Source organism: Neomonachus schauinslandi, chromosome 14, assembly GCF_002201575.2.
Source record: "Neomonachus schauinslandi chromosome 14, ASM220157v2, whole genome shotgun sequence".
Taxonomy (NCBI): domain Eukaryota; kingdom Metazoa; phylum Chordata; class Mammalia; order Carnivora; family Phocidae; genus Neomonachus; species Neomonachus schauinslandi.
Genome location: NC_058416.1, coordinates 90,043,980 through 90,068,369, shown reverse-complemented (window position 1 = coordinate 90,068,369; position 24,390 = coordinate 90,043,980). Strand labels below are relative to the sequence as shown.

The 24,390-nt window shown below is 48.6% G+C and overlaps 1 protein-coding gene across 1 annotated transcript in view; it reads left to right on the top strand.

Annotated features, from left to right (window-relative positions):
- Positions 1 to 24,390, top strand: part of TMEM132D (transmembrane protein 132D) — a 537,091-nt gene that overhangs the window by 138,927 nt on the left and 373,774 nt on the right. Inside the window, exon 2 of the mRNA XM_021698657.1 lies at positions 3,739 to 4,627. Coding sequence (XP_021554332.1) covers positions 3,739 to 4,627 — 889 coding nt within the window. The remainder of the gene's footprint in view (positions 1 to 3,738; positions 4,628 to 24,390) is intronic.

Here is a 24,390-nt window from a genome sequence, read left to right as displayed (position 1 = left end):
CCCATTCCTCTTCTGCGCTTTGTTTGTTTACTTGCTTCTTCTCTTTGGCTAGCCTTCTACGAGGGTAGTCTCGTGCAGGGCAATTTCCCTTCGCATAATGGAGTGTGTTCTCTTTGTCCCCGGTTTTCACTTGCTCCTACTAGAGTTCACGCCAAACATTCACCCGGAGGGGCCTGCTGATCCTGTGTTACCGTGTTGTGCCCCCACGGCTTGTAACGTGAGCCCTGTGAGGGCGCATCGGGCTTGTTGATACTCCCAGCAGGGGGACCCAGGGTTCCAAAGCTCCTGTGCTCTGGACTAGATTAGGGTTGGCCTGGACCCATCCCAGCAGCACAAGGAGGTGACGTCACACCTCCTTTTCCTTGTTAGCAAGACACCCTGACTCTTTGGGGCTTTCCGTGCAGGTGGCCAGGCTTCCTCTTTGGTCTCTGAACTCAGCTCATTGCAAAAGTTGCCTACCAGCCTCAGGAACATCACCAAGTGTGGGGCGACCACGGGGTGCATGGCTTTTGCCCTTAGAAATATCAGGGGAGTTTCTGTCAGGCTGTCTGCTCTTTTCTTTTTATGACCTCATGCTTAGGGTTGCCAGATTTAGCAAATAGAAATACAGGACCCCCCCCAGTGACATTTGACTTTCAAATCAACAACAAATTTATTTCCTTTCTCTTAAGCACGTGCCCTTGCAATGTTTCTTTTTATTGGAAATTGAGACATAATTGGGTTCCTGTATTTTATTAACCGTGCTGTATTTTTTGCATGTAGCATTTGCGTCCCATGTGACCTCTCAGGAATTCCCGTGGTTCCTGGCTGGCAGACTGAACTTGATGTGATTCTTTACCTGCTACCCTATCCCCTCAGGTACTGCCTTTCGGTCGGCCCAGGGGAAAATGTAAAGGTCGGTGCTCAAATTGCCATCTTCCCCATCTTCCTTGAAAGTGTTATTTAGGGAAAAAATTACATTTTCAAAAATGCTAAAATTAATATAAAATCTCTCCAAAGCCACTAAATTGCTTTAAGATGGAAACATAGCGCTTTCCTTTAAATTAGTGTTTAAGGCCATGGCATCGAAATCAGATGTAATTTTTTTCTTAATGGGTTATTAATTGAGATTTACTGGTTATCTGACATCTTCCTCATGTTTATGTAGGATCGGGGTTTGTAGGTTATAAGAGCTGCCCCTGTGGGGATTCAAGGGTAATGAGTTTTGCTTCTTAGTCCATTCTGTGTGTTGTGGAACAGAATTGGCATTATTTTAGTCATTTTGTTAAAAAAAAAAAAGAATAAAGAATGTATAAGTAAATACCATGAGTTTTAGGTCAACTTGGAGCACTTTTAAGCAATAAGCATTGAGGTCAGATACCAGGAAAAAGACAAACAGGCCATCTGTGCAAGAAAGCTTAGAAATTACTTCCCTTTCAGGGATGTTTGCAGTGACCCCCTATTGCTTTCCCGAATAAAGTCAGAGGACCCATGGTCATTGTCCTTGGAATATGTAATCACTTGCACAATTAAGTTTGGTGTCCTCACGGAGTAGGGGTCCGGTGTTCGACAGGAGAGTGCACAACGGTGTTGATGTCTAGTGTGGACGTGCAACTTCGTGGTTTGGTTTTGGCAGTTTCTGGAATGAATGAGAAGCTGGTGTGAGACAGCTCAATGCAGTTGTTCCGAGGAGTGCCAAAGTGTGTTTTTAAGAATCAGGAGACACGGTGTCATTGATGTAGGTCTTTTAAGGGATCTCATTGTGTGGAGAAGCTTCTATCTTCCTTGGCCCCAAATCGCTACAATTACGTGGAGCTCTTGATGGGATCGAGGATTCTAATTACAGAGAGATGGCAGAGAGAACACAACATCCAAAATCCTGCTGTAAAAATATAATCCGCTCTTTGTAATATTAATGTCATAATTCCTTTGTTGATCCATCTGTTCATGCATTTATCAAATACTGATATTTTTCTAGGCGCCCTCCTAGGGACTGTGAAAACATGGAGCAAAGGACCCAGCAGCACCAGTCACTGGGAGCATTGCAGAGAAGTGACTTTATCATGCCTCCAGGGAGTGGCAGGGATATATCAGAGGGTGAGGAGGAGTCACCAGTGAAGGGATGAAGCATTCAGTGCAGAATATTAGCAGAAAACCCACCCCCTGTTCCTCGCTTTCACTAAAACTCACATGGGAAAGTAGAGGGTTATATGAAATATGACTCCTGAGTGATTTCCAGAAAGTTTAAAAAATGTAATCCTGTTAATGAATGAAGTATCTGGTTATGCCTATGATATTTTTTTGATTTTGGGGGAAGAAATTCCTATTTATTAGGTTGAACTATATGAAATCACTGCTGGGGTCAGTCCAAGTGGCTCACTTCTCGGCAGTTTCAAATGGTTCAGCACTATACAAATCTTGGTTGCTTCCTTGGGGTCAGCCTGGTGCAGGTGTGGTCATGCCACTGAATTGAGGGTGGTCTTCCCTGGGGGCTGTCTGCGCACTCAGGACGAATGTGCGTGTCGAACTGGAGGCTCGTCCAGAAGTGGAATGAATGCAGCCTCTCGCCCTGCGGTGTCGCAGCTGGGCGGGGCTCCAATGCCCCGGTCGGGCCCTCATGCTGCACACCAGCCCCGCGGAGGCCACGCGGTTCAGTGACCCGTCATCTGGGAGCATGTGCGGCAAAGCCATGCACAGGACCCCGTCTCTGAGTTCTCCGCTTTCTCCTCCGCTCTCATTGCCGCCGGGGTCCAGACTCGGGTGGGCGTTACGCATCAGAACAGGTGTCCACGGGGACCTTTGAAGCAGGTTGGCACAAGGCATGTCAGGGCCCGAGTTGCTTTCATTGCAGAATAACCAGAGAGAATCACATGGCTACTAATGAGCAGGGCTTTGTACGACTTGTGGAACTTTGCCTAGAAAGTCAGTGTTCCCAAAGCCAATAATTTCCATTTCTAAAACCGTTAAATTGGTTCTTGCATTGTGTAATTTCTATGTTTTTCTTACGGAAAATAAGGCATACTGTAAAAATAGCAGTTTGGTTTTTTTTTTTTTCCTCCCCTGATACAGGGATATGTTCAGTAAGGAAAAAAAAAAAAAAAAAAAAAAAAGAATGCCTTTTGTGCTCTGGGTTCCAAACAGCTTTCAGGGAGGATGTGGCTGTAATGAAAAGGATGTGTTTCCTCGGGCCACTGGGTGTGTGCCTTACATGCTGGGGCCCGACAGGACACGGTCAGCTCACCTCCGGAGGGTCCTCTTAGCACATACTTCTGTGCTTCTGGGTCTCTCAGCTGAACCCCGAGGGGCGTGTGTGATGTCCCCAGGATTGTGAGTGCCCATCTTCATGAACCTTCGCCCCGAGTCCTTTAGCGTTCCCCAGTGGCCGGATGTGTCATAGGTGGAATGTGGACCAGAGAGGGTCAGGTGGGATGTGGACGCAGCATCAGCGCCCATGCTGAGACTTACTTCTGTTCCTAGTCTCAGTCTGTCTGGTGGCATCAATGGGAACAGCCCCCTCTGTCTGATGCTAGCGTGCTCTTAAGACTTCCCTGATCCCGGGTGATCGCTCCTTTTAGCAAAAAGAGCAAGTTGTAGGCATAACCCCACTGTAAAAACAGCCTGCTTAATATAAGGCAAGTGGATTGTGTGAGAAGTTTTGGTTGGGACAAAGATGGGTAACAAAGGGGTACGAAGACGTCGGAAATAGCGTTAGCACCGGCCTGGGTTCCTAATGCCTGCGCTCCGATTCCCTCCCGACAGTGACCGAAAGCCGAGGGGTCCTGGAGAGCATCCAGAGGTTCTCCTTGCTGCCCACCTACCTCCCCGTGACCTACCACATCAACAACGCCGACGTGTCCTTCTTCCTGAAGGAGGCCAACCAGGACATCATGCGCAACTCCAGCCTGCAGTCCCGCGTGGAGTCCTTCCTGATTTACAAATCCAAGCGGCTGCCCGTGCTGAATGCCAGCTATGGGCCCTTCTCCATCGAGCAGGTGGTACCCCAGGACTTACTGCTGCCCTCCAGCCCCTTCGGATTCACCAACAAGTTTTCCCTTAACTGGAAACTGAAGGCGCACATTCTGCGGGACAAGGTGTACCTGAGCCGGCCCAAGGTGCAGGTGCTCTTCCACGTGCTGGGCCGGGACTGGGCGGCGCAGAGCCCCGGCGAGAGGCTGCCCTGCCTGCGCGTGTTCGCCTTCCGCGAGACCCGGGAGGTGCGGGCCGGCTGCCGGCTGCAGGGGGCCCTGGGGCTGTGCGTGGCCGAGCTGGACCTGCTGGCCGCCTGGTTCGGGCCCCCCAGCGTGGTGGCCGGGAGGAAGAAGGCGCCCGGGCCGCCCGAGGGGAGCCCCGTGGAGCTCTACTACTCCGTGCAGCCGGGGGACGCGCGCGGGGACTGTGCGGCCGGCGATGTCCGGAAGGGCAACGCCATCCGGCCGGGGAAGGACGGGCTGGACGAGGCCGTGCCCCACCTGCAGAGGATCGGGAGCGTCTTCCTCTACCAGACGGGCAGCAGACCCGCGCTGAGCGAGCTGCGTTTGGACAGCAACGTGGCCATCCTGTACTCGGCCCGGACGGCGAGGCAGGGCGACGTGCTCACCTTCCCCGTGGCCGTGTCCCGGAACTGCAGCGCCGATCGCTTCACGCTGAGGTGAGTCCCTGGGAGCACCTGTCCTTGCCACTCCGGGGCCGGGCGGGGCCTCCAGCCTCCCGCTCTCGGGCCCCACGAGCTGCGTTCGCGCCTTCTGAGGTGGAACGCCTTCGAAATTTCATAACCCCCCCGGTCAGGGTAAGATGGAGAGAATAGTTTGCTCTTTCCTGGTTGGCAGTTTGGTGGTGAGGACATTCTCATTTACAGCATAGTCCAGGCCCTCCCAGAACAGTGGCGGGGATGCGGATCTGTGCCCTCGGGCTGAGCGTCGGGTCTCATCAGAAGTTTGAGGGAGGCGGGGGTGGTCCCACTGGGCCCTTTGTGCCTCGGGGAGTCAAATAGCTCACAGTCGAGTCGAGTCGGCAAATGGGATGGCAACAGTTGTCTGAAGGAGAGAGGGTACAGTTTTGCCAACTCAGATCTATTCCAAGCCTGTGAGTTCTAAGTATGATATGGTACCAACCTCACTTAGTTTGTTTCTCTCTGGAAATAGAACTCCGTGTTCAAAATATAAAAGAGCATAACGTGTGAAGAATATACAGTAGAATTTGTCAAGTAGCTTACATAAGAATATACTAAAGACAAGACATTTAGAAGGAAAGGAGTACTGTGCACTTTGGGGGTAAAAACGGGTTCGTTTTCACTTGGAATGTACTATGTGAGAGAAGCTCTTTGCCTTGGCTTGATGGGATTTTCATGAAACCATTTTCTGTTTGTTTTAAACACAAGACAACTTTGCTACACAGATGCTTGAGCGTCCGTGTGATTGGGTCCTTAAAAGTATCCTGATATCGTTACCCAACGAGGAACCTTGATCTCACGTGCCACGTACAACATCCCCGATGACCCCTGAAAATAAGGTGTTTCCATACGTGATACATGGTTTCTGTGTGGGCTTTTTTAAATTTATTTATTTGACAGAGAGAGAGAAACAGCGTGAGAGGGGATAGGGTCAGAGGGAGAAGCAGGCTCCCCGCTGAGCCGGGAGCCTGATGTGGGACTCAATCCCAGGACTCCGGGATCATGACCTGAGCCGAAGGCAGTTGCTTAACCAACTGAGCCACCCCAGGCGCCCTCTGTGTGGGTTTTAAAGTTCATGCCCCGATGGTCAGTTCTCTCATCCTTCTCCACGTGGGCTTCAAATCCGCTTTTTCTTTGTTCTCCTTTTTCCCCTTTCTCTTTGTTTTTGTTAAGGGGTGGGGAAGTTTCAGGAAGGAATCATTCTTTCGCTTATACCTTGCACATTTAAGCTTTGCTGATTGTGACCTTTTAATCTTAACTAAAGACACAGAAACTCATGCACAACATTAATGATTGAACGTGGCTGATTCTTGGGAGGTGCAGACTTTTGGTGTAGGCTGATGGTGCATCAGGGGATTGATCCCCGGGGATTTAGGCCACAGAAACACATCTGCAGGGCTGAGGCCTCATTAGCTCTCCTTCTGTGCTCTGCAGTCAGCCCAGGATTCAGCTGGTCGCAGACTCTCTGCACGTTCTGCTGGCTTTGTGCTCTGCTTTTCCAGGATTGACCGTCTTATATAACATTCTTTGTGGCGATGGCCACTTACGTAGGGAACTGTTTTGCTGATAGAAACAAAAGGTTTGGAATAAGAAGAGCTCTGTCCTTACATGATTTTGGACCCTCTGCTGTCCTGTAGGTTTGCCGACGGCTGGTTGTTGGTTTCCTGGGCCCAGGGTGAAAGCCCCAAGTCTCCAGGAGATGACATCTGCGTGCAGCCTTTTTGGGAGGCAGTTGTATGTGCCCTATTAAACGTCACAGAAGGCTTTGTATCTGATGACCACCTATTGCACGTTAAAACGTGGGTGTCAGAGTCCTGAGGGCGGCTCTGTCATCGGCCAGCTGTCACAAAGCCAGCAGAAATTTGCTTTGCTGGGCTGTGTAATCTGAGGAGTCCAGATCTTCGCAAATTCAGAAACAAACACATTTTGAAACTCCTAGATGCGGTGGCCCCACTCAGAATCCGAGATTTGAGGATTTGGGATGTATAGCAAAAGCGTACTTGTTTCAGAGTTCACCAGCTAGAAATTTGTAAAGAAAAGATTCAGTTTTTCAGCTCAGATGATAGTGAAATTAAGAGTTCATGAATGTGTGTTGAACGTGGTGAGGTGGGACGCTTTCCGTCTCCTTAGAAGCAGTAAGATCGTGCTGGCTGCCAATTTCAAAAGCTGTCATGATGAGTGAGTGATAGAGGTTTGTGGCAACAGCTGGAGGTGAACCTGGTCCGGTCATGCTGTTAGCACTGAGGTTGAATTCTCCTAATTAGAAAAAAATAAAACAGTATATCTTTTTTAATGAAGTCAATTTGACACTAATTTAACATAGCTTCCAAATATTTAGAATGAGTCCAGTTCTGCTCTGTCTGGCCATCTGCTGTAAATAACCCTGCAGGTTCCAGCCATGGATCCTCGGGTGCTTTTCTCTGAATTTGTGACTTTTGTTTCTAGACGTCCTGTGTTGACATGTTAACATGGTCAGGGGTGGGCTCATGTTTTATAGGTCAGGTGCCAGTTGGACATCCATGGCCACTTAAGGATGACCAGGGATGGGAAGGGGACTAAATTAAGTGCCACCCACAGGAGGGAGCCCTCCCAACCATATGGCAGCTGACATTTGAGCTCTTTGTCGATAATGATTGACTGCCTTCTGCCACCTCTGTTATTTCTGTGCCTGTGACCTGAGGGTGACACTCTGGCTAATACACAGGGCTTCTGTTCTATGAATCAAGGTTTGTCCTGCAGATTTTCAGTAAGGGTAGTTAAAACAGTATCTGTGTATGTGTGCAGGTGGGAATGTGCATGTGTGTGCATATGTGTGCGTGTGTGCAGGTGGGTGTGTACATTAGTGTCTGTGCGTGCAGGTGGGTGTGTGCATGGTGTGCATATGTGTGCATGTGTGCAGGTGGGTGTGTGCTTTAGTGTCTGTGTCTGTGTGTGTGTGCAGGTGGGTGTGTGCATGGTGTGCATATGTGTGTGTGTGTGCAGGTGGGTGTGTGCATGGTGTGCATATGTGTGCGTGTGTGCAGGCAAGTGTATGCATGGGTGTGTGCAGCTGGGTGTGTGCATATGTGTGGGTGTGTGCATGTTTGTGCCTATATGTACGTGTGTGTGCATGCACAGGTATGCGTGTTAACTGTCGGAAGAAGAGAAGCTGGGTGGGGCTGTTTGTCATCTTATGAATTCTGTTCCCTCCCGCAGCTCCTGTCTTCCCAAGCAGACCTCCACAAAAGAAGAAAAACAAACACTTTCATTCCTTAGACATCTAAGGATCCCTTTTAATTTCAGAAAATGTTTTCCTTCAAGTGAATAACGGAAGCGTCCCATGGCAGTTGGGCCCTTTCTTCATGTTCTCACCTCCTGTTCTGTCCCGTTTCTCCGCACCCCCCCCCCCCCCCAGAGAGCCACTTTCAGAAGCAACCTAGGTCTCTAATCACCTGATTGTGTGTCTGGAGGGAGAAAAGAACGTGGTCTCTCTCTCTCACACCCCCCTCCCATTCTTCTGTTACTTTTCCCCACAGAACATCAGTTTGAAAGGGGGCCTGGTCATCAGATCTGAATGTGGGGCTGGAGCCAAATATTTACATAGCAGGAGCTTGGTTCCCAAATACTCCAGGAAGTGCAGGTGGAAAGGTCCAGAATCTGATGAATAGGGGCTTTTCTCAAAGTCAGAGACCTTCTTGAATTGGTTGAATGAAGGAATGAGTGTGAATGATTGCCTTGTTGATTAGGAACAAATGCATATATGTGACTGAGGTCTTTGCCGTGTTAAATGGTAAGTGCTCAGGAGTGTGTGAAGGATTGTGTGTCCAGCATGGTGGTCAGAGGCAAGGCTGTCTTTGAAGAAGACATTATGACTGAGGAGATGTTCTTGCAAAGATGAGAGTTAGGAAGGCAGCAGTAAGAGAATAAAATAAGAATATTTGATGAGGGCAGAAAGGGGGCCTGGGATGGATAAGGCTTGAAAGGTCTTCATTGGCGGTTTGGGAAGCCCACTTTGCTGGTTTCTGACCTTGTTAGGAATTAATGTGGTGGTTTGAGATTGACCCTGAGCTTCATTCACTTGAAGGATGCAGGCTTTGGACCTGCCCTGACCTAGAATCAGGCCCTTTTCTTACTCTATTTCAGGTAGAATATGCCCCAGTGTAGCCAGCAATATTCTTGGTTGCAGGCCATAAATCCCAGTCTGACTTATTTAAGAAAAAAATAAATAGGGGCGCCTGGGTGGCTCAGTTGGTTAAGCGACTGCTTTCAGCTCAGGTCATGATCCTGGAGTCCCTGGATCGAGTCCCGCATCGGGCTCCCTGCTCGGCAGGGAGCCTGCTTCTCCCTCTGACCCTCCCCCCTCTCATGTGCTCTCTCTCTCTCATTCTCTCTGTCTCAAATAAATAAATAAAATCTTTAAAAAAAAAAAAAGAAAAAAATAAATAAAGGACATGTAGGGTATATATCACGGGTTTCAAGAATTAATGAGACAGGGGGGTGGGCACTGGGCTTGGTGTCTGAGAGACGGTGGACAGAACAGCTGACCCCAAGCAACTCTTCCCACCCACCACTGTGAACCCCTTCCTCGGCCCTTGTCATGCTCACAACAGGTGCAGAGACTTTGGAAAGGCTCCCACTGGCTCTCATGTCTACTTGATATCTGTGCGGGGGTGGGAGAGGGGCCCCGTGTGGTTCCCGTCATGAGACATGGGGTCCGGCCATTACCTGTCACTAAGAGCACATCCCACGGGAGGAGGTATTTGCCTCCTGAGGAACCCGGGGTGCTGTTGGGAAGGGGGTGCGTGCTGGGTGTCCCCAAACCCCAGCAAGGTCTGGGACATCTGTGCCTGGGACTTGCCTCCCTTTGTCATCCAGTGGACATTGGCAGAGTGGCGAGGAGTAGACAGTGGGCCAGAGGTGGACGGAGAAAGGAGGGTGTTCTGTCTGTTTTAAACAAGCCTTTGGTTGTAGAGTAGATGTCGATTTACAGGGGAGTTGTGGGGCCGGTGTAGGACAGACCCAGACCGCTCCTGGCTGGTTTCTACCATTAGTCACATATTACGTGAGTGTGGTCCATTTGTCACAATTAACCAACCAGACTTGATTCACATTCCCCTAGTCTCTGCCCCGTGCCCATGTTTCTGCTCCAGGATCCCAGTCAGGACGTCGCATACGTGTGGTCATTGGGTCTCCTGAAACCTCCCCGTACTGTGACCATTTTTAAGTTTTGAGACTTAACTGTTCAGAAATTGGAAGAACGTCTCTCCAGGGAGACTTGTCACATGGTTTTGTCAAGACTAGATTGGAGTGATGAGCTTGGAGTGGAAACCAGAGAGACAAAGGACGATTGTCGTCCCATCATGTCGCGGTGTGCCTGACTCACCTCACTGGCGGGGCTGAGTGAGTGTTCCCCTGGTCCCCCACCCGGAGGCTGCCCCCCATGCTGCCTGCTTTGGAAGGAAGCTCACAGTTACTGAGTGGGGAGTGACACCCCACCTCCTCGAGGCTGTCATGTCTACCTACGTTATTTGGAATTCTGCAGGTGAAATTTATTCATTCAGTCACTTAATTTATTTCATTAGGGGCATCTGGATATTTATGTTACAGTTTGGGTTATAATCCAGTAGAGCGGATGGGGTTTCTACACCTCATGCTGCTGACATTTTTCAAATCGGGTAGTATTTTGCTTAGGGGGGGTCAGTCTGGGCCCTGCAGCCTCCCCAGCTCCCACCCACTGGGTGCCGTAGGACAGAAACCCCAGTTGCGACATCCCAAAATGTGCCCAAATATTGCCACACGTCCCCTAGGGGAGAAAATACTCCTGCAAGTTAAAAACCACTGAACTAGATTATGATCATTGGGGAAAAAACGTTTACGGAGTGAACTCACTACTTGCACAGAGGAGGGTTCAAAATTTAGAATTAAGGTGACATCGCGTGTAGTCAGATCATTCTCGAAAATCCTTTAAACTGCGTGCAATGTACATTCTTCCTTCTGCTAGAACGTCTGCTCCATGAGGCAGAGGCTGTTCACTGCTTACACTGCTTGGAAGGAGCAACTTTCCCCTCCTGCCTCAAAGCACAGAACCTCAAGGGCACCGAAAGTCAGCTTCCTCTTCCCAGTTGACTTGGGAAATGGCCAGAAGGGGAAAACCAGGAAGCATCGGGAAGCATTTCATGCGCTCTTTTCTTGCTGCGGGGAGCTGTGGTGGGGCGGCTTGTGGGGGTCGTAGGAAGGAGGGTCTCCACACTCCCCTTCGGTGTCTGTCTCTTGATGCTGCACCCAGGAAATGTGGGAGAGGAGACAGAATGAGTGGACCTGAGTGGATGTGGCAGTTCCCGTCTTCGTCGTGGTTCTGGGACGTTCTCTCTGGGACAGGTGGACAGATGTGTGGATGTGTTTTGGCAGAAGGTGAGTAGTTCCTTGGGAACTACTGTTCCTTCTTTGATCAGGGGGCTGGTCCAGTGATTTTTATGAAAGGCATTTCTTATGCGGTTAGCCTTTTGGGTTTAACTGTTACAATCACTACTGTTACTTTAGGGACAGACACACAGGCAGGTTGTCTTGCAGCCAGAGTTCTCTGTGGTCATCTTTGGCTCTGCAGGCTTCTGGCCACCGATGTTTGCCCTCTGTCACCTTGGGCTGACCTTCATCTCCATAGGAGGCCCTCACCATCCTATCACCCTGCATGGTAGGGCCACCCATGGTCTCCTTCTCAACCAGACTGACCCAGCTGGTGGGAAAGGGCCTCGGTCCATTTCTGTGTCAGCATGACACCTGCTGGAATGCTCTGGTGTCCCTGGCGAGCTTTGGTCCGCAGATTGGGGTGAGCCGGAAGACGTGGTGGGTGAGGAAGCTCAGGCTGGGTCATCCCGGAGTTTTACCCCCCGCCTCCCGGCACATCACTGCGCTCCGGGGTGGGGAGGAGTACCCCATGCCTCGGCCGGGAGGAATCCGAGATGGGTTTTGGTCCTAAGGGTCGTCTGTTCCTGTAGGTCTCTGTGGAGACGTCCGTGTCCCCGGGAGCTGTGGCCAGCCGTCCACGGAGCTGTGGGGAGTCCTCCTCCAGCACCTTCAGATTCCGTTTCTCTGTGTGTTGCTCTGGGTCCTGCAGGGGAGATGTGTGGGGAGGGGGGTGGGGCGTGGGACTGTGGAGTGCGCCCCGAGTAGGGTGGATCATTCCCACAGTAGCCACACTTGTTATCTGTGTCAGGCACTGCTCCGGGCGATTCAGATATTTTTTACACGTTTAATCCTCGAAACAGCCTCTCAGATGGGGCATAATTATTACCTACATTTCCAGAAGGGGAAACTGAAACCCAGGTGGTCCAGCGACTTGCCAGAGTCCCTGGGCCAGTGACACGTGACTTAACGTCCTGAGAACGTGTCCTTGCTGACACACAGCCCCCGGGCACATGTCCGAAAACTCGCCTGCTGGAGTGCTCGGTAGGGGGGCAGCCACAGCGTCTCCACTTTTTAAAAGCACTTAAGAGAATGAGTGACCTGACGTGTTTTCCCCAGTTAACAAGTCTTGCTGAGGGTGGAGCTCGGTGCTGGGGATGTGCAGAGACAGCACTCTGGACCTGGCCCTTGACCGAGGGACGGAGCTACGAGAACCAGCCTGTTCGCATGGGGGGCACGGGTGGTGACGCAAGCCCGGGGTCCTCCCGGTCCCTGCACGTTCGGTGGCTCTGAGGGACACTAGTGGACTGGAGTGACCCTGTCCGGGTGCTTCATGCGTGGTAATAACCACGAGGAGCGGCACTTTCCAATCCACGGGGCAGAGCTACCTGCGGCCGAACTCATGGGGTCTGGGCGGAGAGCACGCGGTGTGGGGTCCGGGGGCCCTGGCACCTGGCATTGTGACTCACTGTGTCCCCTGGGAAGGTCACCCGAGCTCACAGAGCCTCAGTTTCTGGTGTCGTGTAAGTAAAAGGCCACAATGAACCTTGAGCAGAATGTGTGGTCTCAGATGAGGCAGTGAGTAAATAACCAACCAACTGAGAAATGCATCAGGGATCAGCCGGAAGGCAAACATGACTCAAGTCTGTCTCCAGTAAGCACCATCAGGTCACTGTGAAAAGGGGAGTTAACACTAGGCTCAGGTCACTTGTGCCTCAACTAGGAAGAGTAGGTAGAAGAAGGAACACGCTCAACGCTGCCCGTGAGGCATTTCCTTGGATAACTTAAAAAGCAGCTACTTCAGTGTATATTCTGGAATGAGATGGTAGAATGAAGCCAGAAGTCAACATCTTTTCTCCCAAATCTGAAGGTATGAAAAGCAAATTGATTAAAACAGACCAGCAAAAATAATACCAGCATCAACAAACAAAGGACTGGTGGGGGTCAGCCAAACAGAGAGCAGAAGTTTCTAGAAATCGGCTCTGTGCATCTCTCCACAGCTGCATGTGTCCCACTCCCTCTGCGAGGGGAGCCCGTAGGGTGATGGGTTCAGCAAGGCCGTGCAGTCTCTGACGTTCTTCCTGTGGGGATGCCACCCCCGAATACGCCCTGGCCTCAGCTCACTGCTTTCCCAGTAGAACAGGGCAGACGTGAGGATCTGGGAGTCTGAGGCTAGACCACAGCACACTTTGACCTTGACCTTCCTCTGCAGTCTCCAGAACACTTGTCCTTGGAGTCTGGAGCTTCCATGGGAAGAGGCCAGCTGGTCTTCTGGGAGAGGCCCTGAGGCTCCATGGACAGGGAGGGACCAGATGGGCCCAGGCTTTGCGCCGTCCTGTGGAGGCCCCAGATATGTGAGTGAAGCTGTCTTGGATGCTGTAGACCAGCCGGTGGCCTCAGCCGGTTCCAGAAGGGTCCAGGTGGATCTCACAGCACAGCCCTGCTCACATTCCTGGTGCATGAAGTCGCCATGTCTAAAAAGCTGGTGTAGCTTGCTGAGCAGCAGTGGAGTGTTGGGAGAGGGCTACCTGGGGCCGTCAGTAAGTGGTCATCATGAAACATTCACCAGAAGGCCCCCTTTGCCCGAGGACCCAGGAGAACAGGTGCACGAGGGCCGCTGGCTCTGCAGCTTCTTCCCTGCTGTCTCCTGCTCTGCTGGAACCTCCAGGGCTCCCCACTCATGACCTGCACCCCCCACGTGTCCTACCTGAACCCCATCTGGCTTCTGAGTGTGTGTGACCGATGGGACCTGCTGGCAGGAATCTCATGTGGGAAGTGAGGTCCGTGTCATTCTCTTCTGTCTTGCTCCGTGGTCCCTGCTCAGGCCAGAGTGCTCCGCCGTGTGTGGTCCCCGACCCACCAGACAGTGGTGCGCTGGCCCCATTTCCTACAGAGGGACCTTGCCCTTGGCCCCTAACAATGCCAGCTCTGTGCTGTGCCCTCCTGGCCCGGGAGAGGGGCGTCCTGCAGGTGCGGACCTCGGGGCTCCATCACCATCGTCTGGCTGGTCTTTGAGCGAGTTCAGCCGCTCTGTAACCAGCGCCCTGTATTCAAGAGCTCTGCTCTCATCCCCGATGTGACCCTGTGGGTGTAGCCGTTTGAGGAGATATTTTCTGTGGAGGCAGAGTATCCTTTCTGATTACCTCCACATTGTACTGGAAGCAGGGACAGTCACTGGGCTTTCTCGTCTGTGTCGGTCTCAGCTGGAAGCAGAGGCAGAAGGGGCTTAGGCAATGCAGAAATGAATTTAGCCAAACAGAAAATGTAAGAAATAAGATACAAACTTTGGAAGACCCACAGGCAACAGAAAGAGCACGGCGTGGGGAGATAATATTTTTCTCTCTACTCTGTGATCTCCTTGTGCATAGGTGAAAATCATTGCTTGTATTTCTTTCCCTTTCTGGTTTTGGGCAGTTGAAGGGTAGGCAGTGATAAAAGACACCATTTAAGGGTGCCCCTGTTTTGAAAAGCAAGGATCCAAGACGCAGAGATGAACTGGAGTGATCACCTGAAGCCCAAGCTTGTTCAAGCCGATGGAAGATGTACACACAGAGGGTTGAGTGAACTCAGGCATGGAATGTTTGAAAAAACTGTGTAAAGGGAGGACAGGATGTAGCTCATCCATCAACGCCCTGGCTGAACTCTCTTCCTCTTGAAAACTCGGTGCTGATATGCATGTTGAAAGACAAAGCATGCCAGGTGAAATTCATCCACAGTATGTCGGCACAGATGGAAGGCTGGGGTCTGGGTCAGAGTTGCCCATAAATAAATTGCAGGCAGGAAGAACGAAGGAAGGAAGGAAGGAAGGAAGGAAGGAAGGGGGACAAACATATAAGAGAGGTGAAGAATTTATTTTGGAAGAACACATAAACCAAAGGGAAAAAAAAGAGACATCTCTGTGAGTACTTAAATGGGTAGGGAATTTTTTTTAAAGAACATGAATTTAATAAGTCAAGAATTCAAATATGAAAAAACCCAAAAAACAAAGAGACAGTAAGGTAGACTAGAGATCTAATCCATTAATGGAGGACCCAAACAGCGCAAAACAGAAATTACAAGGAATACGATAGACATGGGTTAAGAGGGGAACTGTTGACATATATGGAAATGATTGAGGTAATTTTGGTGAATGCAAGGGGAAATGCAAGAATTGAAAGAATTAGAAGAAGGGTAATGGACACGAGGAGGAAAGATGATCCAGGGTGAGGATAATGACTGTCCCCAGAGTTGGCAATAACACAAAATGAACAAAACAGGTCTTCGCAAATATAGCCTTTTTTTTTTAACTGAAAGAATAGCTACATCTGTGAATCCACCAGGCATTCTGTGTTGCAGAACAAAATAACGTTAAAGAACAATACCAAAGTATAACTGAATTATGAAATTTCAATCATAGTGAAATCATTTAGGCAGAATACATATTAGTAAGAACTAAAGAGATGGCTGTGTCCTTTTCAGAGACAGGAAGACACGGTGACATGGAAGTGTCAGTTCTCCCCAAATTAATATGTGGATCCAGTGCAGTTCCAATAAGAATAGCACCTGAGATACCTTTCGGGGAGCTTGGCAGGTTGATGTTGGAATCTGTGTGAAGACCAAAAGGCCAAGAATGGGTAAGACTCTAAAGAGAAGAAGAATATAGATGGGTCATTGAAAATCCATGGATATTCAAACAGTGTGATAGTGGAACGTAAGAGGTAAATAAAGTAATGAACAGAGAAAGCCCCAGAACCACCGTGCAAATATGAGACTTTATGGGACAGAACTGCAGTTATAGATTGGCGAGAAGAGATACACTTTTCAAAAATTGAACTGGGGCATTATCCAAATGAGAAAAAGGGAATCCAGTCTCTATTTCATGCCATTTATAGACGTCAATTTCAGATCGTTTAGGCATCTAGAGGGAGAAAAAAGGAAATCGATGTAGAAGAAAGTAGTAAGCATATCTTTATAAGCTCTGCGGGGAAAAGGTTTTTTCAACAAGATATCAGAACAGTGACCACAAAGGGAACATCGATACTTTTGATTACATTTTAAAAATAAGTATTTTTTAAAACAAAAAAGCAAATCGTAAATTTGGGGAGGGTGTTTGTAACACATAAGATCAACAAAGATTTAGGATGGAGAATATATAAAGAACACCTGTAATGCAAAGGTTAAAAGCAAATAAACAATTAGGAAAATGGGTAAGGGTCCCTTATAGAAGAGAAAACACAAAGCAGCAATACTTTTAAGAAAAAATACTCCATCTCATCAGAAACCAGAGAAAAACAAATTAAAGCCATAATGCAGTTCAATTTTATAACCACCAGGTTGCCGAGAGTCGGGCAGTCTGCTGCTCCCCAAAGTTGTGAATGCGGGAAGAAAAAAAGCCTCATTTTTTTTGCTGCTGGAGGAAAACACGGTGCAGCCTCTTTAGAAAGTAATTTGGGGTTACCCTGTGATAGGGGAGATATGTGTACATGATGACCCCACATTTCCACTTCTGAGCTCTACAAACCTGTCTACCTGGGGGCACAAAGCGATATTCACAGCAGGACTGTTCGTACTAGCACAAACCTAGAAACTAGCACAAATCCAGGTGACCACCGCCAGGATAGTGGATAAGTGCACGTTGACATATTCCTACAAAGGTATCCTACACCTTCATGAAAATTGTCCCATTACAGCTGGGTGAATCAATATGGGTAATCGCAGATCTATACTATGAAATGCGGTGGAGAGTTGCAGAAAAGTACGTTTCTGTGAAGGTAAAACATAGACATCAAATTAACCAACCATCCATGGATGATGGATATATGTATTCATTTAGGTGCAACTGTAAAAAATAACAAGGAAATGCGTACCAGATTCAGAATAGTAGGTCCCAGTGGGGATGATGAGGATTTTATTGGGGAGGAACATGCAAGAGGTTTCAAAGACACAGAACACATCCTAGTTCTTCATTTGGGTGGTAAGTACATGGGGTGCTTACTGTCTTCTAAAATGCCCATGCATGATATGTACTCTTTAAACTATATTATTTATCATTATTGTATATCATTATATATATACATAATTTCTACTCATGCTTTATACATACTTGTGTGTGTGTGCATGTATGTGTGATACATGCCAGATGTTTAAAACATTTTGTCAGCAAAAAGTAAGTTGCTTGTCGCTTACGAGGGGAAGAAATTCAGGCTGGCTTTAGAATTCTCCACAGTAACACGGAGTACCATTCAGTGCCAGAAGATGATAGAGCAATGTCTACAATCATTAAGTGCTCATTAAAGATGTTGGTTGTTTTACATTTGCATAATTCTGTTTCACAGAATACTCTATAACTATTCTGATATGAAAATTTTGCAAAACATTAGGTAAAAAAAGTGAAGTGCAGAAGATGGGGTAGGATGGATGAATGGCTGATAGATAGGTGAGTAGATGGATGGATGGATAACAGGTGGATGGATGGATGGATGGGTGGGTGATAGGTGAGTGGATGGATGGATGGATAGATGGGTGATAGATAAGTGGGTGGATGGATGAATGGATGGGTAGATGATAGGTAAGTGGATGGTTGGATGGATGGATGGATAGGTGATAGATGGGTGTATGGATGGATGGATATATGGATAGATGATAGATAGATGGGTGGATGGATAGATATATAGTAGTAGTGAGTATTCTTTAACTGTTGCATCTCAAGTAGAATCCCACCTTTCCTTGCAACATCCTGCTTTAATTGGTGTGTTTTTTTAAGAGCTTATTTTTAAGTAATCTCTACACCCAGCGTGGTGGCTCAACTTAAAAGATCAAGATCAAGAATTGCATGCTCTACCAGCTGAGTCAGTCAGGTGCCCCTGAAATTTGTTTTATTTTTTTAAATTTTAAAAAGATTTTATTATTTGAGGTGGGGGAGGGCCAGAGAGAGGGGGAGAGAATCTCAAGCAGACTCCCCGCTGAACATGGAGCCCTACATGGGGCTCCATCTCACGACCCTGAGATCATGACCTGAGCTGAAATCGAGTCAGATGCTTAACCAACTGAGCCACCCAGGTGGCCCCAATTTGTGTTTTAAGAGAACTTACCACTTCCTGAAATTCAGCTGCTTATATAATTGTGCTTCGACCATTTGGTGTCTTTCCTCTGCAAACTCTGTGAGCAGGCATTTTTCTTTCTTGTGCATCCTCAAAACCACAGTGCATAGATCTCAATAGATCTCTGCTGATTGAGTGCTTTGATTAATTTAAAGCCAAAGATCATGACAAATTCAAAGACCCTGAAAGATTCTCTGCATGCTAATAGAGCCCGGGTTTGCTGTTACAGAGTTGGGACCACTCATGGCCATGCATCTTAGACTCTATGGTTCGATTTTTCCCAGCCCTGATCCTAAGGCCAGGTTTCTTAATATTGGCACAACTGACATTTTGGACTGGATAATTCTTCGGAGTGTGTGTGTGTGGTATTCTACGATAGTGTTGTACTAGTTGGATAGATGGATAGATAGGGTGTTGTAGGCTGTGGACAGGATCCCTGGCCTCTACCCACTGGTAGTCAGCAGTGCATCACCTTCCTATTCTGTTGTGACATCTGGAAAGATCTCCAGACATTGCGAAATGTCCATTATCCTAAGGAAACCTTTATTTCTTATCAGGGAATGAAATATCTGTTGAATTCTAGATTTGCCTTCTAACTTACACAGTGATTTTCAATAAAGTTTGTATCCATATTCTTTGACTTGCTGTGATTTAGTCTTCTACCATGGTCTCACTGTGTTTGTTTTTTTTCTAAAGATTTATTTATTTGTTTGAGAGAGAGAGAAAGAGAGCATGAGAGCGGGGGTGGGGGGAGAGGGAGAAGGGGAGAGAGAATCTCAAGCAGACTCCCCGGGAACATAGAGCCTGATGCAGGGCTTGATCCCACAACCCATGATCATGACCTGAGCCAAAACCAAGAGTCGGACACTTAATTGACAGAGCCCCCCAGGTGCTCCTCACTGTGTTTTCTAGGCATTTCTCATTGCTTACTAATGGAAAAATCTCATTGGGTTTGAGGACAAGTGTATTACCCACTTTCTACATTCTGTTGAGAAAAACCAGAAGAAGCAGAGGGCTTGTTGAGGGTCCAAAACTCACATGCTAAGAGCAACAGAGGATTGCCACACAGTGTTGGTTCTGGGATAAGACACAGCTCCACACTCTCTGAGGAAAGTCCCCATAATGGATGCCATTTAGCATGAAAACATAAAATAAATGTAGACTTAGAACTCAGTCTTCAAGTGAGTTCTTTTTAAACCAGGAATCATGTAGACGAGAGACTTCATTTGCTGTGGCAGCCCATGGTTCATGCCTGAACGCGGTTACTTTGGTCAAACTGGATGCACATCATTAGAAGAAAATGAACTTTCTGACATTCTTTCTATGGATAAAAATCTAAGTGCATGAAAAGCCACCTTAATGTTGTTTACGGTGAAGTTTTCCATTCTCTTTGCCAGAAGGGACATCTGCGTGGGGCTGCCTGGATTTCCAACACGCTGCTCAGAAAATGTGCCCTTTTCAGAGCTTATGTCAATTCCCCGATGCCTCCAAAATTAGCACCTGATGCCCTTTACCATTGGTTAGAGGAAGGTTGGCTTGAATTCTGATTTTCAAACTCTTGGCCTGTTACAGAAGAGGAGACTTGGGGATGGCTACATTTCAGACAGGTACGAATGGAGGAACTGGGAGTCGTAATGTATGTCTTTGTGTACCACGTGCAGTCTGGGCGGGAGTTATGTTGTGCTGGGCTGGTGGGGAGCCTGGACCATGTCTAGAATCAGGCCTTTTCTCCCTACAGACCTGTCCACTTGGAGAAGGGGAGAGAGATTTTTTTTTTTACGATAGATTCCCCTCGTCATCCCCTATCCATTTTGTAGATCGAACTGGCCTATTTCTGTTGTATCGAGCCTTTGAATCAGAAACTTAAGGGATTTTCAGATTGGCAAAGAGCAAAGGTTTGATACTGGTTTTTTTCCCAGAGAAGCAGGACATTGCAGCTGGGTTCATTAGGCATTGGAAGCACTCGGATCCTAAAAATGCAGACTTGGAAGCTATCGGTGTGGTGTTTTGAGTGTGCTCCCTGCTTCCTGCAAGGGTACGAGCCTAAGTCCAGTATCAGCATGGGTCCATTTATGTGATGTTCTGGAAAAGGCAAAATACAGGGATGGAGCACGGATGGGTGGTTGCTAGGGATGACAGGGGAGATGTTTTGACCACAAAAGGAAAGCACAAAGGGGGTATTTGGGTGATGAAGCTGTTCTTTATCTTGCTTATGGCGGTTGTTACGTGAATCTAGACAGGTCTGAAGACCTCATCCAGCTCTCCAGCAAAATTCTTATATACACATCCGCGGACATGCATACAAGATGGGATGATTACACGGGTCTATAAAATTGTCAAAGCTCAACAAACATTTGCAATGGATGAGTGGTATGAATCAATCTAGGTTTTTAACCTGCTATTTTACTAGTGTCAGTGGGAACATTCTCACCTGGGTCGTTTCTGTCTATGTGTCCGCAAGCCTCTAGGTTCTGTTTACCTTGGGGTTCCTAAACCACAGACTTGTTCTTTGTGCTAGTCGGAGGAGGTACTCCCAGCAGCTGTCGCAGACCAGCCCTGACTCCCAGAAGCCCAGCACAAGTGGTGTGCTGCTCGCTCACACCAAGTCCACTGTGCATGGGTAGCTTCTATGGGGGATGTGGGGACCCGGGCTCCCCAGAGCCTCTGCCATCCTGTAGGACTTAACGTCCTTCACCTCCAGCCAGTGGATAGAGAGCCAGCAGTAAGGATGTGGAGGATCATGGGGGAGGCTTTCAGTCCCGGAAATGGACCTCCCTTTGCCCATATGCTGTTGGCCGGATGCCCTCGCCCACGTGGCCGGAGGGAACAGGTAGTGGAGATTTGAGGCCTGGCCGTGTGCTCGGAAGAAGCCGGTTTGGTACAGAGATAGCAGTCTTACCACATTCGTCCTGATCTTATTCCTGGGCCTCACCGGTAGATAAGTGAGTCGGCCTGAGGCTTTACCCTTAAGCAAGGTCTACCTCTTTGGCATGCTTTTTATCATTATCGTGTTGTTACCATGCGGTGGGAATTCTGTTACTAGAACAGCACGGAGTCCCGCAGTGGGCAGTGCATCCTGAACCTTAGCATTGCGTCCGTCTCCGCCCCAACCCCACATGGTCTGATTCCCACGTCTGTCCTCCGAGGCTGGGCTTGTGACCTAAAGGACCACAGAGCCTCCATTCCCCACCCCCTCCCTTGCTCTCAAGGTCAGAGGAACCAGAGTTTTCCTACATTGACCCATTAGCTATTATTTATTTAAATACTAATGTTGGTGCCTTTCCCCTTCTGTTATTTGTGGGCTGATCCAAGTGACACTCACCTTTTTGCCTTTCCCTCTTCGGGGTGTCCCCTCCCCGTGCCCTCACCTGCCACGCCTGTGATCTGTGCTGCATCCCCTTCAGGTTGTTCTAGCGCATTCCACATGGCCTTCCCTTACCACTTTAGCTGGCTCCGTTTTCTCATCTTCTTACGCTTCCTTTGGTGGTTAACCAATATTCAAGATTCTTTAATTGACCTGAACAGCCAGTATTAGGATTTCTGCCCCTGGCCAGGGTCCTCGCCCTGCTTACTTCTTCCTATCTAAAGATGCATGCACCTTAATGTAGTGGGATGCATTTTTTCACCTGGAAACTTATTGTTAACTTAACGTTGGAAGCCTGTTGGAAGCGAGCATTGTACCAGCGACTGGAGCTCACGTGCTCCATGAAGGAAGGCCCAGCGGTGCCCTCTGAAGCTGCTTCTCTTCTCCCGAGTGTAATACAAGCCCCCGAACATGGAGGGGTTCACACCTGTGGCTTCTCTCCTCTGGCTGCAGATGTTTGCTCGTCTAGTCTCTTGGCGAGGAGTGTTGAGCAACAGTAGTTCTATATGTTACTTCAGGGCTTCCCTTTTCTGCTTGTCTCCTCTTCTTGCCACACGGAGCTTTCGGTGTCCCCTCCCGCTCTGAAAAGGGAGCAACAGAATCAGTTCCAAGGTTTTGAACAAAAGCTTCCAAATTCAGACTTGTTCTTTTGCTTTTGCACATGGGGAAAGACATCCCGTGCAGCCTCGTGCCAAATGTAAACCCGTGTGTCTTCCAGCGTCCTCCCCCCCACCCCTGGGCACCCGGCTCCCGCGGGCTGGCACCGCCGTCCGGGTCTGGTGAAGCCATCACGGCGGATGCGTGCCTAAAACAGCAATGACTTCTAGTTCTTTCTAAAGATGGTTAAACTGTCAAGGACTGTGTGTAAGAAGAGAGAGTGATTGAGGGTCCCTCAGGACCTCCCAGATTCAGCCTCAGTGGTTCTCAAATCCAGAGAAAAGTCATAGGGTATTAATTTTGCAGATTTTTTTTTTCAAAATGTGTGAAAACAGATGAGCACTTTGAAGGTTTGGACTCTTAGGCAATAAATCAACATGTATTTGAATGTCTACTCTATGGCTGTTATTGTGTGCAGAATACGTATATATGTTGTATATTATAAAAGATTATCTAGGGACACCTGGGTGGCTCGGTCGGTTAAGCGTCTGCCTTCGGCTCAGGTCATGATCCCAGGGTCCTGGGATCGAGTCCCGCATCGGGCTCCATGCTCAGCAGGGAGCCTGCTTCTCCCTCTGCTGTGCTCTCTCTCTCTCTCTCTCTGACAAATGAATAAATAAAAAATCTTTAAAAAAAAATAAAAGATTATCTGTGTGTAATATATATAATAATACATACATACACACACACACACATATGTAATATGTATAAAACAGTAGTGTAAGCAGTCTCTCTCCCCGAGATGCTCATAGCTTAGTTAGAAAGTTTAAAAACCCTCATGAAACTAGTTACAGTGACTCAGCAAATAAGGAGGAGCTTAGTTGTTCCATGTTGAATGAGATCAGTATTTTGAGTAGAATACTCAGATGCCACATTTTCTCTTTTTGGCCGACAGAGCCTGGAGCCCCCTGCTTTGTCCTTGGGACTGGCCACGAGTACCAGGCTGTGCCGCCCCTGGCTCGAGCTCCTCCAGGGCATGTGCTGTTTTCCTGTCTTCTCCCGCGTCTGGCCCCAGCAAGTAGCCCCGCTTGCGAAGCTCTTAGGATGGCACGCTCCAGGGGTGACGTGAGCAGCTCCCGATGCTGATAGGTCTGAGCCTCCCTCATAGTCTGGCTGGGTGGCACTTGGGTCAGCTCTTCCTAGAGCATCACGGCTGTTAGAGGAGTTCTAGCGAGTCGCCCCTCCTGAGAGGCCAGCCCATCAGCCAAGCTGCCGGTGCCCCGGGTCAGTCGGAAATAGGGTGCTGTTCGGACCTACACTGGGGCTGCTTGTCTGTATGGAGGCTGCCAGAGTCGTCCTTGCAGGTGGCAGGTGCCTACGGTCCGGCCGTGTGTACAGAGGTGATGTGGTGCGGTAGGCTGCCTGAGTCCTCCAGATGTCTGATTCTTCAGCCTCAAGCACGTGCAGGTACGGCATCTGTCTGCCGTGATGGGAAATGCATACAAGTCACTTAGAACGGCGCCCTGCGTACAGTAGGTGCTCAGTGTAAGTATCAGTGTTTATCGTCTTTTCTATCATTGTTGCCGCATTCAGTGGTTGAGGAATTTTGTGTCTGTGGTTTCACTCCAAGTGTTGCGGGACTGACCCGGATTGAGCATTTCTCCCTTCTCAGAGCAAGCCTCCTTTTTGAGATTTTTAAAAAATATTCTTCTGATTAAAATTGCAAAACACCAAGAGACAAACAGCAGTTCAGAGCGTTCTGGTCTCACTTGAATAGGGCACACTCTTATTACCCTACCCGGCTGGTTCAAGCTGGAGCAAACTCCTGTTCACACAGCCTTGGAGGTGGACTTCTGTAGCCATCCCAAAGGTCCGGGCGTGGGGAGGCTGGGCGAGCCCCCCCCCAGCCCCCGCCACTGTCGACTTTCTCAGGATCGCTGCAGTGAGTCCCTGATGACGTGTAATCACAGCCTCCATGTAAAGCCTGATGGCAAGCTTCTCGCTGGCCTTTTTTTCCCCTTTAATAGAAACTCAAAAATCAAGCCATGATTTCTAATCACAAAAAACTCCTTGCAGGAGATGTGTAAACATTCCATTTCTCTTCTCTTCTTTTGAACGTATAGGCCCTTTTGCAAAGGGCCCCCGGATCGTGATTTTTCCTAATTGGAGGATAATCGTCAAAGTCTCTTAATCTCACATGATTTTTTCCTTGGAGAGGGAGAGAGATAAAAAGCGCACTGCATGATTACATGAAGAAGGGCTTCCCTCCAGGATATCTGCTAATGCAGAGCGAAATATTTTGGGGAGGTTGGATATATTCA